A 17,665-nucleotide genomic window follows, 5' to 3' on the forward strand; every position below is an offset into this window, starting at 1 on the left:
TTAATGAGCACTATATGAGCATTAGTTTTACTGTGGATAGAATTGTTAGGAAAGATTCTCTTGACCTATATCCTCAAGGATTTTGGTAACTAAAAGAGTAGTGAGGATGACATTTTAAACAGGTGACTGGGAACTCCAAGTATGTTGCTGTCAGGGAATAATGTACAGATCTTATATAGGCTGGGTGATTTTCATAGGATGTTTTAAGTTTGGAGAGATGAGTTAGGACTTTGAGATGATGACTTTTAGAGAAGCTTATTTTTGAAAGCAGTGAACAGTTCAGCTAAATATTCATGTGATCACTATTTGCCAGATTAGTATTTCCTAAGTGTCTGTAATTACTCATGAGATATTTGTTATTTAAATATCGCCAGCCTTAGTTTCTTTATCTGTATAAAAGATGTAATAAGTATTTTTCACACTGTGGGTACATGAAAAAGTGCCAACACAGCGCCTGATAAATAATACTAGGCATTCTGTGCATATTAGTTTATTTCCCTTCTCTCAAGATTCCTACTCTTATATCTCCAATTGCTTAGCTCTCTTAGCTCGTAAAGTCTAAAGGTTTTAAATTTGGTGTTAATGTTAAGATAGATTGTGTGATCTAAATATATGAGATAACATGCTTTCAGTAAACTTTGTTCATTAAAATTCAGCCCTGGCTGGTGTGGCTCAGTGGATTGAGTGCCAGCCTGAAAACTGAAAGGTTGCCAGTTTGATACCCACTCAGGGCAAATGCCTGGGTTGCATTCCAGGTCTCCAGCTGGTTGCATTCCAGGTCCCCAGTTGGGGGCAAAACTGATGGATGTCTCTCTTGCACATTGATGTTTCTCTCCCTCTCTTCCTCCTCACTTCTCTCTCTAAAAATAAATAAATAAAATCTTTTTAAAAATTCAGTGCTTTAGTTTACTTTCCATGACAATGTGAAAAGTAATCTATTTAGTTGTCACTTATTACACTGAACCATATTAAATTGCCAAATGTGACGATTGCTGACATATAAAAATGGTAATTTCATGTGATTCAACCTAATATAATTTATGACTCTAATTAGTATGACAGCAGATTGTTAAAATACTTAGAATTTTCTTTCTTCATTTTTCTCTTTAAGATCCTGATAACTTAAGTGACTCACTCTTTTCTGGTGATGAAGAAAATGCTGGGACTGAGGATATAAAGAATGAGATAAATGGAAATTGGATTTCAGCATCCTCCATTCATGAAGCTAGAATTAATGCTAAGGCAAAAAGGCGACTACGGAAAAACTCATCCCGGGACTCGGGCAGAGGCGATTCAGTCAGTGACAATGGAAGTGAAGCCATTAGAAGTGGAGTAACCGTACCAACTAGTCCAAAGGGAAGGTTGCTAGATAGGCGATCCAGATCTGGGAAAGGACGGGGACTACCAAAGAAAGGTTGGTATATACCACATCCAGAGATACCAATGGAAAAAATTATTGTCTGGTTCTTGTACAACAGTTGCCTTGTTCTATAAATAAGAGAAATTTAAACAATGATAATGTACAATTTTGTGGTCTGTATATATTTCTACATAGTACTAAACAAAGGGTCATCCATTTTTTAAGTTGAGCCTTTTTTTCTTGTTTCAATAGACTTAGTGTTATTGAGCAGAACTTAATCATTTCCAGCAAAATACAGTCGTACCTCAGTGCTTGTCAACTTCAGAACTCATCAAAACCTGTACTTGCCACATTTTGATGAGAAAAAAGTGTTTCAGCACTCAGTGCTTGCTCACCACTCGGCACCCCTCTCTCTTGATGAAACAGGTCCATGTGTCAGTCTTATGGTAGCTTGCAAACAGTTCAGTACTTGTGGGTTTTGGCACTTACCATGATTTCTGGAATGAATTAATTGCAAGTACCGAGGTACCACTGTACACGCTGACATTTTTCACAGTTATGAATTGTGCATGTACTCTCTAACTTTGCCTGAAGGAAATAGGGTCAGGAATTCATCACACCTATTCTCTAACGAATGAATTTATGTCCATTGTGAAGAATACACAACATGTATAAGTTTGGTAATAATTCGCTCAGAATGTTAATGATTTCATAGATTTGGTTCTGAGTTTTCTTAGCTCTGTTTATCTTGGGTACTGGAGTGGAACTATCTGTTTTACTGCTTTGTCTCCAGTGCTGGACAAGTCTTGGAGTAGAGACTTGAAATGTAGGTAGGTAAATATTTGGTGAATGAGGGGTCTGTCAGCTTTTGTCTGTGGTAGGATTTTGATACAGTATGATGATTTCACAAGCTTGTGAATGGTGGGAGCTTCAATTACAGCCTAGGATTCCTGCAGAACTTTTTGTCATCTGTCTAAAATTGTTATTGTTGAATGGCTCTACAGCTATTGGATCACCATGGAACGTAGTTATCAGATTCTGTTTTGCTCTGGTGACAAGGATTATACTCTGGATATAAAATAAAAACCTCTCAGAAATATTGGTGATACTGTAAACTTTTAAAAAATAATTTAATATTTTGAGACCTAACGAAAACATTAAGTTTATGTAGAAAAGCAACTTCGAAAGTTCCATTTGTTAAACTTCTGGTCAGCTTGTGTATAGAAGTAGAAAAGGTTGGTGCTATTAATACTTAAATAGCAATTATAATATTTTTAACATTACTAGTTACAAAGTATAACTTAATATAATCTAAAGAATATTTGACTTTAAAATATTTGATGGTGGTTACCCTGCTTCTTTGTTAAATAATTTCTACTGAGTTTTCTGTGCATCATTTTACTGGCCCAACATATTTTTTTTTTGGTTTCAAGAAATGCCAAATAAAATTTAGAGCTAAACTGGCACGTCACCTCCTTTGAGGTCCGTTAGAGCTATTTTTCTGATCTTTGTTTTGTTTTTGCTTTTATTTTAAAGAAGCTGCCTTTTTAGTTTTAACCTTATAAGCTATTTCAACTTGATGTTTTGGAGTAGGTTGTAAAATATCTAATCATTACTGAAAAGGCAGTGATCTGAATAAAAAAGGTTTAAAGCATGACTCTCAACTGGAAAAAAACTAAAAAAATTAAAATACAGTGTTTTAGCTGTTATTTTAATTAACATCTGAACAACTAAACAACTAGAATTATTTCAAATTTTCATTAAAATTAAAATTTATGCCCTGGCTGGTGTGGCTCGGTGGATTGAGCACCAAACTGTGAACCCAAGGGTCGCTGGTTTGATTCCCAGTCAGGACACATGCCTGGGTTGAAGGCCAGTCCCCAGTAGGGGGTGCTCGAGAAGCAACCACACATTGATGTTTCCCTTCCTTTCCCTCTATAAAAATAAATAAAATCTTAAAAAAATACAATTAAAAAAATTTATGAACTATCAACTTTGTCCCTTTCTCAATTCAAAACTTTTCAGGTGGTGCAGGAGGCAAAGGTGTTTGGGGTACACCTGGGCAGGTGTATGATGTGGAGGAGGTGGATGTGAAAGATCCTAACTATGATGATGACCAGGTATCAGTATTTTTGCTTTTTCAGTATACATTTAAATACTTACAAACTCTTTTGGTCTCATGTTCATAGTTTATTCATGACGTTTGTCAAATTATATGCTCCATATTTATAATTGATAGTTGTCAAATCATGTATGTGATCATATATACACTAATGTGTGATGTATGTGACTTATGACTATGTATGTGTATATATACACACGCATTAGTATATTCATGTAAGACATATACACAGTTCCTTCAGAATTTTAGTTATTTTTGGATTAGGAAAACAAGATAACCGATAGTAATGTTACATAATTTTCACTTGGTTTCTAAAGTGAGTCAAAAGTAGATCTTGACAAATTCACTTAGCATTATCAAGTTGAGTATTTTTCAATAAATTTTTTTGAGTTAGTGTAATTTCTATAGTAATGAGAATTGAGAATATTCTTTTGAGTATCATAAAAGACTTACAGGTATTAAGCTTTTAAATATTGCTGTTTAACATAGTAAGTTTGGTAATTTTGAAATGTGGATCTTTTTCTAGGGATAGTGCTGAGAATATAAATTTTTAATAGATTTTTCTATTGACTACATACATTTATCTTTTTATTGGAAAATCTTTTTACTTATATAATAGTAGAACAGTATAATGAACCTGCTCATACTCATCTTCCAGAGTTTACCAACTTTAATAATTAATAATTCATGGCCAAACTTCTTCCATCCTGTACTCCCATTTACTCTTCCTGTCGTGCCTGCTCCTCCTCCTCACCCCCCACTCCTCTCAGTTCTGGGTGAGGTACTGTCTGTGTGAGATAAGATGTGGCGATTACAATTTTAGGAAATGATCAGGGTATATATATGTTAGATTGTTTTTATTGTGCATCATTTATGTACTTACCTGTTTTGAGTAATAGTTGGATAAGGAAATATTTCTAAGACAACATGAAAAAATATATTTTCAAACCAGTAGGATTCAAATACTATAGAAAGTTTGCTAAGTGTTTTAGTTTTAATATATAATCTTTCAAGTTTTTGTTGCTAGATGGAAGCCAAGTTACAAGTTGCATATAAATATTTCAGGGATTTTTGCATAGGAGAAGGGGAGATACTCTTTGTGATTTCAGTTTAATAGTGCTTTTTCTTAGAGAACTTTTTTGTCAACTACAACATAAATTTTTGTTAAAGGGACTTTTGTAAACTAATCATGAAGGCTTTGATTCCTGCTTCATTTTTTTTTTTAAGTGAAGTTTTAATGAAAATAGTAGGTGTGATAAGAAACCATGTTAAAGCTTTTTGGTAACAAAAGGATTGGTTTTGTGGGAGATACAGAATTAACAGAAGATAGGGAGTATTGGAAGCAAGTCATATTTGCTGTGGTTAGTGGTTCTAATCTGTATATTCATTTGTTACGTTTAGATTTTATAAAAAGAACCGTGACAGATTCTATTTTTATATGTGATCAAAGCATGTAGCATGTCTTCTCTCCCAGAACTGGGATTACTAACCAGTTGGAATATAAAATTATAAAACCATTTCAGTTTATATGAATATTTTGCCTATTAATTTATAACTCTTTCTCCCCCTTTCCTTCCCAGGAGAACTGTGTTTATGAAACTGTAGTTTTGCCTTTGGATGAAGCAGCATTTGAGAAGACTTTAACACCAATCATACAGGAATATTTTGAGCATGGAGATACTAATGAAGTTGCAGTAGGTTTAAAGTTGCAATTATAATTTATTTCACACAGGAGTGATTAAAAGCAAAACATCATACCTAGAATGATCTTGGATCACTGAATAAGTTTAAGAATTTTCTTTTTTGCCATGGTAGGGTAGCTCAGATAGAGCATTGTTTCTATATACACAGGTTGTGGGTTCAATCTCTGTTCAGGGAACAGATACACAAGAAGCAACCAGTGGCCCTGACTGGTATAGCTCAGTGAATTGGCGTTGTCTTGCAAACTGAAAGGTTGCTGGTTCGATTCCCAGTCAGGGTAACAGGGCACATGCCTGGATTGTGGGCCAGGTCCCCGATGGAGGTACGTGATGTTTCTCTCACATACTGATGTTTTTATCCCTCTCTTTCTCCCTCCTTTTCCCTCTCTCTAAAAATAAGTAAATAAAATCTTTTAACAAAGAAGCAACCAGTGAACACATAAATAAGTGGAACAACAAATCGATACTTCTCTCTCTCCTCTCTTGCCCGCCCCTTCTGCACTCTAAAATAAAGTTAAAAAAAAGTTTTCTTTTTTATAAATGAATTTCTAACCAAGAAATGGAGTAAGATGTCATGAATTTAGGTGATATTTTACCTTCTTGGGATCTGATGAGGGCTATGTGCCATTTCCTTCCCTGGAAAATAACACAATATTTTTATAATTTTTATAGTTGATACTATCAATTGTATTATAATTTTAATGGTTTGAAGGCATTTATGGATCTGTTGACATCTCTTCAGGGACCTCAGTTAAAAATGCCTGACTTAAAAGTTCCATTTTCTTGACATTCACTTCAGTGCTTAGGATTTAGATAAAAATTATCATTGTACTCTGTCCAAAACAAAGTACACAGATAAAGACTTGAAAAAGAATGTATACAGAAACCAAGAGAACAAATGTGATACTTGGTTATGGGAATATTTACTGTGTTATGAATTTATCATAAAGTAAATCTAAAAGGCTAAAATAAAATTATTGGTCTAGTTATTAGGATTGCTGACTTAAAGCTATAAAACTGCAACTCTTAAAAGACTTAGCTTTTTTTTTAAAGATTTTATTTATTTATTTTTAGAGAGGGAAGGGAGGGAGAAAGAGAGAGAGAAACATCAATGTGCGGTTGCTGGGGGTCATGGCCTGCAACCCAGGCATGTACCCTGATTGGGAATCGAACCTGCAACACTTTAGTCCGCAGCCTGCACTCAATCCACTGAGCTACACCAGCCAGGGCGCAAGACTTAGATTCTTTTAATTCAGACTGGGCTTTCTTGGTTTGTTTGATACCATGAAGTTTGATACCTTCGGATTTGTAGGGTTTGAATATGAAACAAATATTTGTTTAGTGCATTCCATGTGGAGAAATTTATAATAGGTGATTCCTGCCCTTTTGAAGCTCAGTGAAGTGAGGGAAATGATATATGAACGTTAAAATATAATGTGAAACATTCTATTGTGGAAGGAAACTAAGTCCTGTGAAGGCAGGGACTGTTGAAAACAACTTACCTACCTTGCACGGGACGAGTAGTAGGCCATATTTTTATTAACTGAGTACTACTATGAGCAGAGTGTTACGGAGTCATAAAATGGGGAGTAAAAGAAGAGATGATTCTGAGCCATCTAAGGATGGTTAGGAGTTTGCCAGGGTAAGATGGTTGGAGAAGGTTTCTTAGGAAGGAGAAGTCTTGTGTTCAAAGGCAATGATTTAGCTGTTCAAGCACAGCCCAGAAAGATGAAATGGAGTTGGAATTTCTGAAACAATTAACAAGGATACCATTAGGTGCTTGTGAAAATAGTGCTGGCACCCTCTTAGCACAGTATACTGTGATTTAAATATTTCGAGAAAACTTGTAAGTAAAAAGGAAGGCACCCTATGTAACTAAGTTAGAATTTAGCCTCCAGGGTCAAAATGACTGTATTCCATTTCCAACTTGGCCACTCAAGCTGTATGCTCTCGCAAATAATTTTTCTGTGCTTTGTGTATGAGTATGGTGATAATACTTCCCCTGAAAGGGTTGTTTGAGTATAAAATGAGATAATATAAAAAACAGTGGTGGTTATAACGCCTGATACATTATAAGTAGTGAGTATTAGCTGTAGGAAATTTTAACTTTATTCCAACATTTAAAACAATAATCCTTCTTAAATGTAATAGTTTAAGATCTTGTTTTAAACTTTACATGACAATATAAATTTTTGTGCAAGAAGAAAGCTTTGAAGAAAAGTAGAGTATAAACAGCTTATGATGTAAAATGAACTCCATAAAGGCTTATAAAGTAATATTTTTAGACATAACATTAATAGATTGTAAGAGAGGATTAGTTAACTCCTAGCACCAAACTTAGTAATATTATGTGATTTAATAAACTATTTTAGGTGTATAATTAACATTCTTGAGTTCAGTGATATTCAGAGTTAAAGCTTGATAAAGTGGGTCAATATATAATTTATATAGAGAGTAAGATATTTATCCTATCCCTCAAAATATGACCGCGTTTCTGGTTATTTCTAGGTGGGGAGAGGTAAGGATATATAAAATCTTGATTTTTCAAAAATAAAATTTTTGAATAGGAACTTTTTTTTTAATAGGAATTACTAAGAGATTTAAATCTTGGTGAAATGAAAAGTGGAGTACCAGTGTTGGCAGTATCCTTGGCATTGGAGGGAAAGGCTAGTCATAGAGAAATGACATCTAAGCTTCTTTCTGACCTTTGTGGAACAGTAATGAGCACAAATGATGTAGAAAAATCATTTGATAAGTTGTTGAAAGATCTACCTGAATTAGCATTGGATACTCCTAGAGCACCACAGGTATGTGTGATTTTCCCTGTCATTCTTTCCCCCATGACCCTTGCAATTATAGAAATAATACATGCTCCTAGAAAATTTTAGTAGATGAAAGAGGAAAATATGACTCGTATTTCCAACCACACAAAAATGGCCTTTTAATATTCTAGTGTATTTTCCTGGAGCTGGTTTTTCCCCCAAACCGAGTTTTCATCATACTATAATTTTATATCCTACTTTCCTCTGGATGCTCTGTGTAGTTTTTAAGTCATACTTTTTTTTTGCTGTCTGTAAATTCTCTATTATGTGTAGTTAAACGGTTTTATGATCTGGGATTTTAAAAAAATGTAGATTGTTATTATTGAGGATTGACTTTTCTTAACTAATGTTTATTATAAAAGTAATCATAAGTAAGACTTCCCTTTTGTAGCATTGTGGAGAAATAGAAAATTCATGGTTTATGCTCCCGTTTAGGTTTTGTTCTCAAAGTCTTATACTTTTATCTATTATTAGACATAATATATGCTGATATTATGACTTTCTGGTTTGAAATTAAAAATGTATGAAATTGTTGTTGTTTACTTGACAAAGTCTTAAATCAAGGTAGGAGCACTTAAACATTAATTGAGAAAAAGTATAGGTAGGTTAATTCCTAAATGCTGTTTCTATTGTATTTTCCTATAACAGACAGTAGTCAGTGTAAGTTACTGCACTGTGTTTCAAACATGGACTTTTTTATACCAATACCCACTCTTAAAAAAATGATTATATAAGTTCATATCCATTATAGAATTTTTGAAAAACAAAGAAAAACCTAAACCAGGAAAACCTTTTGGCATCTCTGCGCCACACTGGAAGAAGAGTTGTCTTGTGGGTCCACACATTAAATAAATTGTCACATGTAATCACAAAAAAATCGCAATGTTTTAAGTAAATTTATGATTTTGTGTTGGGCCACATTGACAGCCATCCTGGGATGCATGTGGCCTGTGTTCCCCAGGTTGGACACCCGTGAAACGAAGAAAAAGGCCAGCAAAAATAATCACTTTACATTTTGGTGTTAAATCTTCCATTCTACTTTCTGTGGGTATAAATGTATGGTTTTTATATAGCCTTATTTTTTTTATTTTAATAAAAAGTGGAATCATACTGAATCTGCTATTTGTAAACTTGATTTTCCTTATACTATAAAATGTAAATTATTTTTTCCTGTGGCCAGATAGTATTACATCCTTATATATATGTAGCATTTAACAGCACCTTTATTGTTGGACACTGAAGTTTCCAGTTTTTATAAGAAATAATGCTATGAATATACTTTCGGATAAAAATTTCTGTACAACTTTTTACCATAAGATCATTCCTTTAATCAAACATTTTGTTGTTATTGTTGAGAAAACCTACTCTTATTTATTTTTTCCAGAAGAGAGATTTCTCTTGACTTTAAGTCATGGACTTTCCAGTATTTTTGGTCACATACTGTTTGAGACATTGTGCAAGGTTTTGGGGATTCAGTAGTGAGCAAAACAGATGGGGGCCCACCCCTAGTCTCTCTTAACTTGAAGGTTAAGATGTGGGAGTGTGTGTTGAACATAATTAGTAGGTGCTGGATAGATGTGTTTTGAATATTCCAATCTGTTTTAGGTATTGACTGGTTGAACACAACCAGTCATCATCATTATGTATTTAGAAATTGTATCCTATAAAGGTTTATTTTAGATTTTTTTATATAGCTCTTTTTTTTCTTATTATAGTTGGTGGGCCAATTTATTGCTAGAGCTGTTGGAGATGGAATTTTATGTAATACCTATATTGATAGTTACAAAGGAACTGTAGATTGTGTACAGGCAAGGTAAGTAAATTAATTTTCTTACTTAGAATTTCAAAAGAGGGGAAAGTTTTACAGGATTCTTTTGAAACAATACATGAATTAATCAGACTTGTCAATTGTTTGTATTCTCCACGTTAAAAAACAAAATTGAGAAATTGTTGGCTTGATAAAATAGAAACAGAACAAACAGTACTGTAATGCAGAAGTTCTGGGTTTTAGCTAAACCATTAGCTATCTTCATGTCAGGCTATTCATCTCTGGGCCTCAGTTTCCTTATTTATAAAATTAAAGGATTGGACTTAACAGTGTTCTTTAATGTTCCCTCAGGTTTTAACTTCTGTAATTTAGTACTCTAATAAAATGGACAGTATTAACAACGAAGCGCCATTTCAATTTTATTTTATATTTACTTCCTATAGAAATTTTAAGAAATAATGTTTTTCACACTTGTTCTTGATATATAATTAGTTGTAACCTAAATGCGATATATGGGAGTTATGTTATATGATTTTTAAAAACTACCTGGAAACTTAGGTTTGATCTTAGCCATGTCTTAGGTTTTGTTAGGTGTAGATGTTAATTTTCTAGTACTACTATAGGTCATAGTGGAGTGGTCACTCTGGTGGGAAAGCATGTATCTAAGTAAAAGTTTTATGTGAAATGTTCATTTTCATTGTAGATCACTTATTTTGTAATGACATTATCTTTCTGTTGACTAAGAAATGGAAGTAGTAGAGTATGAGAATATTAACATGAGAAACAACTTTTAATTTTGCTCCCAATTTTTTATTTTGAAAAATAATTTTTTGAAAGACTTTTGAATTTTATGGGTTTATTTTTTCAACTTTATCCGTGATTGGATCAACCTGAAGCATGCCCAAATGTAAAAATTAAATTAATTAATACTTTTATTTTTTTTGTAGAGCTGCTCTGAACAAGGCTACTGTGCTCCTGAGTATGTCTAAAGGTGGAAAGCGTAAAGATAGTGTGTGGGGCTCTGGAGGTGGGCAGAAACCTGTTAATCACCTTGTTAAAGAGGTAGCTATTGGTTATTGTCTTTCACTTAATTTATATGTATTTCTCTAGAGAAATAAACTATGTTCTCTAGCTGGTATTTTTGTGGACAAAATTTCAGTCATTCTTACAGCTTGCAAATGGGAAATTGGATAATCTTTGTATATTAGCTTTTATACCCTTTTGCTATAAATTCTACAGTAATTATATAATTGTTATTAGATTTGTATGGTTTCCCTGACTTGAAAATGAGGTTGCATTAAAAGGGATTTTATGATTAAGAGAGCTATGTATGAACCTCAAAAGAATGCAATGAAGTCTTTTTCTAATATTGGTATTTAATTTTTTTTCAGATATTTTTGAAATAAGACTTTTTATTTTGTAGTTATCCAGTATTACCCATTTTTATGTGAGCAGTTTGAAACTAGATAGTCTCAGATGGTTGATTATGAACACTAGGGTAGATCAGAGTGGTAGATTTTTGTAAGGAGGTTTTCACTACTTTTATGCATGCTTTGAAAGAAAAAGTAGTTAATTTATTACATTAAAATGCCAGGCTTGTTCACTGGATTATTTTTTTCCTGGCAGTAAAATGATGTTCTGAGTCAAGAAATCAAAAAGAAAATTTCAAGAACCAGAAATAAAATTTAGTCTTATTTAGATTTTTAAAGAAAATTAGAAGATTTTTAGATAATGTGCTTCTGATTTTAGAGTGTAATCTTTACATGTGGCTATAGTTTTTTGATACTTAATAAATTTCTTAATGATATGCATATCTTATCTCTGTGTTAAGGAACTTAAAATCTAGTTAAGAGCATTGACCATTTTTGCTTTCATGTGTCTTAAGGTAAATGAGTTGGTGTTTGTAACTCATCAAACCCGGTTTGATACCGGGGCAGTTGGGCAGTAAATTGAAATAAAAGGCACCAAGTTATAAAGGAAGTAAAATTATCTCTAGTCACAGCTGATATGATCTATCTAAGGAAAACCAAAAGAATACACACACACACACACACACACACACACACACAAAACCAACAGAAACAAAAAACTAAACTATTAACTAATAAACAAGTTCAACAAAGTAGCAGTATATAAGATCAATATACAAAATCCAATTTGACTTCTGCAACTAACAATAAATGATCTGAAATGAAATTAAGAAAATCATATTTACAATAGCATAAAAAAGATGAAACTAGGAATAAACTTATCAAAAGAAGTGTAAGTCTTATACACTGACACTGCAAAAACATTGCTAAATTAAAGAAGACCTAAAAAAAAGAAAGATATCCCGTGTTTATGGATTAGAAGAGTTAATATTAAGATGGTAATACAGATGGTCCCCAAATTTGGATGGCTTGACTTAACGATTTTTTTACTTTATAATGGTGTGACAGCTATACACATTAGTAGAATCTGTATTTTGAATTTTGATCTTTTCCTGGGCTAGCACTATATGCAGTATGATACTTTCTTGTGATGCTGGGCAGTGGAAGCACGATGATTTTGCCTAAGTGTAGGCTAATGTAAGTTGTTCTGAGCACATTTAAGGTAGGCAAGGTATAGTTAAATGCATTTTTGACTCAATGATATTTTCAGTTTATGAGGAATTTATTGGAACATAACCCCACCGTAAGTCAAGAAATATCTGTACTCCCCAAAATCGGTATTTTGAGAAACTCCTAGACTATTTTATGGCATGAATTATCTTGACAAAAAATGATCAAGATAAAAATTGAAATAAAACTACCTAGTATTTCAGCTTGACATTATTTGGATATTCATTTACTTTTACATGGAAGGATGAGTTGGACAAAGAGGATTTTTAGAAACGTATACATGTATTCATAATTTGTCATTCTAAAAAATGCATGGAACCTGATGGAAATATTTAAAAAACTTTTAATCCTCACCTGAGGATATGTTTATTGATTTGAGAGAGAGACAGAGACAGAGAAACATCAGTGTGATAGAGAAACATCGATTGTTTGGTTGCCTCCTGCACGTGCACTGACCAGGGATCAAGCCCGCAACCTAGGTGTGTGCCCTGACTGGGGAATCAAACCTGCAGCCTTCTTTTGGTGTGTGGGATGGTGCTCCAACCAACTTTGCCAACTGGCTAGAACCAACATTTAAATAACTCTTTAAATAACAAAGTTTAAAAACTAATAAAATTTAATAAATATTAATTATAGAGTGAAAATGTTATTGAAATGACATGCTTTAAATATTTACTTTAAATAAGTGATTTATTTTTTTTGAGGGTTTAAATCTTTTTTTTTTTTTAAGAGAGAGAGGGGAAGGGAAGTAGAAAGAGAGGGAGAGAAACATCAATGTGTGGTCGCCCCTCACATGCCCCCAAATGGGAACTGCCCACAACTCAGGCATGTGCCCTGAACAGGAATCAAACCAGCGATCTTGTGATTCAAAGGTGCGTGCTCAATCCACTGAGCCACACCAGCCAGGCTAAATATTTACTTTTCTAAAGCATAATAGGAATTATCAGGCTGTATTCTGTTAATCAAATTTTATTTTACCTTTTATGAAATATATTGTAGACATGTGAAATATGAAGTAGAAAATACATGAGATTATTTTATTTAGTTAGCCAACACTGAACATCAGCTAGGTGTAAAGGTGATTTTAATAGAACATGTGTAGGGGAGAACATTTCTAGTTGACATTCTCATGCTGAAAAACTTTTCCCCCTTTGGGTCTATAGATGTTTTTGTATAGATTTGAATAGTCAAGACAAGACTTGCCTATTTAGCTATATACATGGTCTATTCAGAGGTATCCAGCCATGTACTATGAAAAATAGAGACATTATTGAAGAAGATACAAGAAACACTATACATAGGTCAATGATGCTTCAGTTGTCTTCAGAGTAGGCACCTTGGGGCCTCATACAGTTCTCTCAGTCGTATTTTCCTGAATCTCATTGACCGTCTGAAATCTCTTCCCTTTCAAAGGTGATTTTAGTTTTGGGAAAAGGCAGAAGTCACAGGGTGCCAAATCTGGGCTGTAGGGGGGCCGAGTCACCTGGGTGATTTGATGTTTCACCAAAAAGCTTTGCAGGAGACATGATGTAGGAGTGGGCACAGTTGTGATAAAGCTGCTAACCACTACTTGTCCATGGCTGCGGCCTTCTAAATCATGTGAACAGTTTCTGTGGAAGAATATTCAAGCTTAATGCAAAATCTGATCGTTGGCTCTACTCACTTATTTTGAATGTGATGGCCACACAATACACATGCTCACTCATTGGCATCTCTCACTCCCACTGACTGGTACAGTGAAGTTGTCATTGTTTACACATGTGCATTCCAGTCCACTCTCCTTGGCTGCCAGGTCACATTCATGTCGTGCAAACCGCAAACCATTTTTGTTCATTAACAATGGCTGGACTTTTTCTGGACAGACTTTGTATAACTGGAAGCTGAATTACTGATGAATGTTTTAGATAATGGGTTTCAAATTCTTAGTTGCAGAGAAAAGTTTATGGAAGTCTTTGTCCTGTTTAGTAAAGCACTGATGCCTCATTTTTTAGCTTCCAGTGCAGTTTAAGTTCATCTTGATGGAAGTGAGAGTTGGTGCCACTTTGAAAGTTCATTTTGAGACTTTCAGTTAGTGCCCTCTAGTGGTATTTAAAATCCCTTGTTTTACAGGGAACATTGAAGAATTACGGTTTCAACTTCATGCACGTCTGAAGTCTACTCAAAAATCTCAGTGATTATTAAGATGCACTGAAACACGTCATTTTCGTAATTACGAACCATTTAAAAATTGGGGATTTACTTTTTTAAGTATGAAAAAATTCTGTTACAGTGTCATCAAATTTATATGTTATTAATAGCTATTTGTAACCTATTTCATCATGTATTGTAATATATTGAGATGAGGGTAAGTAAATTCTTTAGGAAAAGCACAATTTTTTAAAAAACTAGAAATTCTAAAACATCTCAATTTTTCAATTTAATAGATTGATATGCTGCTGAAAGAGTATTTACTCTCTGGAGATATATCTGAAGCTGAGCATTGCCTTAAGGAACTAGAAGTACCTCATTTTCACCATGAGCTTGTATATGAAGTAAGATTACTTTGACATTCCAAAGAGAATAATTGTGTTCCTTTATGCATTACAGTGACTTAATGCTTCTTTAATAACATACATCTTTTTCTTTTAAAAAATTGACATTAATGGAGAAAGTTTTTAAATTTTTATGATTATTGTTTTGTATTAGAAAGGATCTGATACATTTTAGGAGCAGTTTCTTATATGAATTAATGACCAGAAATACATTCATTCATTTAATTTTTAGGCCATTGTAATGGTTTTGGAGTCAACTGGAGAAAGTACATTTAAGATGATTTTGGATTTATTAAAATCCCTTTGGAAGTCTTCTACCATTACTGTAGACCAAATGAAAAGAGTAAGTGTAACATTATTTTGAACAATTTTAAGGCTTATACCTTAAATATGTAATGATTGAATAAAGATTATGAATTGTTAATGAAATATTTATTTAGATAGGTTTAGTAGTATTACATCTATAGTTTTTTTTTTTTAATGGCAGTGTTTATGTTTGAATCTCTTCCAGTCATTTTTTGGAGAGTATTGGTTCTTTTAACCTGGATTTTATTTTACATTTTATTTTAATTGTTATTTTTTTAATGTTAAATAAAAATTAAAAAAATTTTCTTTTAAACCTGTATTTTAAAAAATGTGATTGTTCTTCAAGCGTTCTATTTCTAAGATAGGGTAATTTGTTTGTATCTAGAGAGAAACATGAACACTTAACAAACTACTTTTAAAGTACATAATTTATTCCTATTTAGAGTTGTATGCATTACTATTAAAATGTTGGTGAGGTTCTTTTTATTTTTGAAAAGTACAGTGGTACTTTATTCCACTGTACCAATAAAGTGGTACTTTATTTTTGTAAATGTACGGGGGTGGGCAAAAGTATAGACTTAAAGTTTTGAGTATGTGAAAGTTTATTTTTGTACTACTTACTAATTTTTATTTATTTGTGTTACAACTGTAAACCTACTTTTGCCCTCCTCTGTATATAGAGAAGTTAGCTGGGGAAGAAATTTGTCCAGTATCTGATGTCTGCCTGAAGACCTGTTGAGAGAACAGTTTTAAGTAAAACTTTATATAAAAATGTTCCTATTATCTATACTTTTCAAGGTTTAGATCTGACTTCAGTCTTATATGAACATTTAGCCTTAAATATAGCTTGATGACAGTAATGAGTTATATGACATTACATATTTTATATAGGCTAATAATTCTATAACAGTGTAATTTCATTGTTTTAGGGTTATGAGAGAATTTATAATGAAATTCCGGACATTAATCTGGATGTCCCATATTCATACTCTGTGCTTGAGCGATTTGTAGAAGAATGTTTTCAGGCTGGAATAATTTCCAAACAACTCAGAGATCTTTGTCCTTCAAGGTACTTTATTTATTACTTTCTCAACCTAAAATATCAGCTGAGGTGATTGGGAAGGCTAAACTAATTTCCTGTCATTCCAGTTCTGTCAGAAAAATAATACTATCTTTCCTAGACCCATTCAGGAGTGAAAATTGTCCATTTTGTGTTTATGGGGAAAAAAAGGCAAAGTTTATTTTGCCCCCTTGTGAATCCAAACAGACCTACCTCATAAAGCCACTGGAAGGAAACCAATTTTGTGGAGCAGTTCTGTGTACCAGGCTCTGTTCTAAATAGTTTAAATATTATTTCTGTATAGATATTATCATGAATAAGATGAGAAAATGGAGGCTTAGGAAATTGTAACTAACGTACTTTTTTCTAAGGTTACACATGTTAGAGGCCAAGGATGAATCCAGACTTTTTCTGGCTTCAAAGATCTAGATTATTCCTGTACTCTACGTTGCTTCCTTTTGCTCCATCATAGAATGGAGAATTGGGGCTAATTGGATTTTAATTCACTAGAAAGTGTATATGAGATTCTTTGGAGGTAACATACTGGGTTGGCCAAAAAGTCTGTTTTTTTTTTTTTCTGTAAAATAAAAGACACTTTTTTCGTTTTCACCAGTAACTTTACTGATTTGGATATTTTGAGTATGTTGGCTATCCCCTCCATGGAATAACATTGTTTGTTCTCAATCTCTCTATTTGATGCTACCAACTTCAACTCGTCTATCCGACACTGGGGTGGAGCATAGTCCAACAAGAAATCTCCAGCACAAAACTTCACAAACCACTTTTGACACATTTAATCATTTACAACACCTTCTCCATATACTAAACTTTTTTTGCATTTCAGTTGCGTTTTTTTTACCTTTTTTGAAATAATAAAGTACAATATGCCGAAAATGTTGCGTATTTTCTTCCATTTTTAGTATTAAAATGACTACACAAAAATTCGCAAATTTTTATAAGTTGCTCTTTTTTAAATGCACTCTGATATGACAACTGTCACAATACAATCTAACAAAATTGTTTCAAATGATGTTAAAGACAACTAAGCACTACTAGCGCCATGTTGTGAAAGAAACTAAACAAACTTTGATCAACCCAGTATTTGTGCTACTAGCATCTGACTCTTTAGTAATCGCTAATTTTCTTAATGTTGGTCTATTTTTTGTACATTTTAAATTTTTACAATTTTTATCAAAGAATTTCTAAGCTTTGCCTATTTTTATTTAAGTGTATTATGAGTGTTAAATGTCAGAAAAGTATTTCCTGGTAGAGTCCTTTATTCTAGAAAGTAGGAGCCATTAAGAGAAGGATAAGATAAGATAACAGTGAAAGGTACAGTTTATAGCTTTGATAAAAATGTTTGAAAATATAGAACTCTACTTGATGATGGCACCCT

The 17,665-nt window shown here is 33.1% G+C and overlaps 1 protein-coding gene across 2 annotated transcripts in view; it reads left to right on the plus strand.

Annotated features, from left to right (window-relative positions):
• The window catches only part of PDCD4 (programmed cell death 4), a 29,071-nt gene that overhangs the window by 9,580 nt on the left and 1,826 nt on the right, over positions 1-17,665 (plus strand). For both annotated transcript variants that reach the window (XM_028513503.2, XM_036027279.1), the window contains 9 exons: positions 1,112-1,414; positions 3,386-3,480; positions 5,063-5,176; positions 7,768-7,989; positions 9,720-9,817; positions 10,720-10,834; positions 14,796-14,903; positions 15,136-15,246; positions 16,139-16,278. In XM_028513503.2, coding sequence (XP_028369304.1) covers positions 1,112-1,414; positions 3,386-3,480; positions 5,063-5,176; positions 7,768-7,989; positions 9,720-9,817; positions 10,720-10,834; positions 14,796-14,903; positions 15,136-15,246; positions 16,139-16,278 — 1,306 coding nt within the window. The remainder of the gene's footprint in view (positions 1-1,111; positions 1,415-3,385; positions 3,481-5,062; positions 5,177-7,767; positions 7,990-9,719; positions 9,818-10,719; positions 10,835-14,795; positions 14,904-15,135; positions 15,247-16,138; positions 16,279-17,665) is intronic.

The sequence above is a fragment of the Phyllostomus discolor genome, chromosome 5 (genome assembly GCF_004126475.2).
Source record: "Phyllostomus discolor isolate MPI-MPIP mPhyDis1 chromosome 5, mPhyDis1.pri.v3, whole genome shotgun sequence".
In the NCBI taxonomy this organism is placed as follows: Eukaryota; Metazoa; Chordata; class Mammalia; order Chiroptera; family Phyllostomidae; genus Phyllostomus; species Phyllostomus discolor.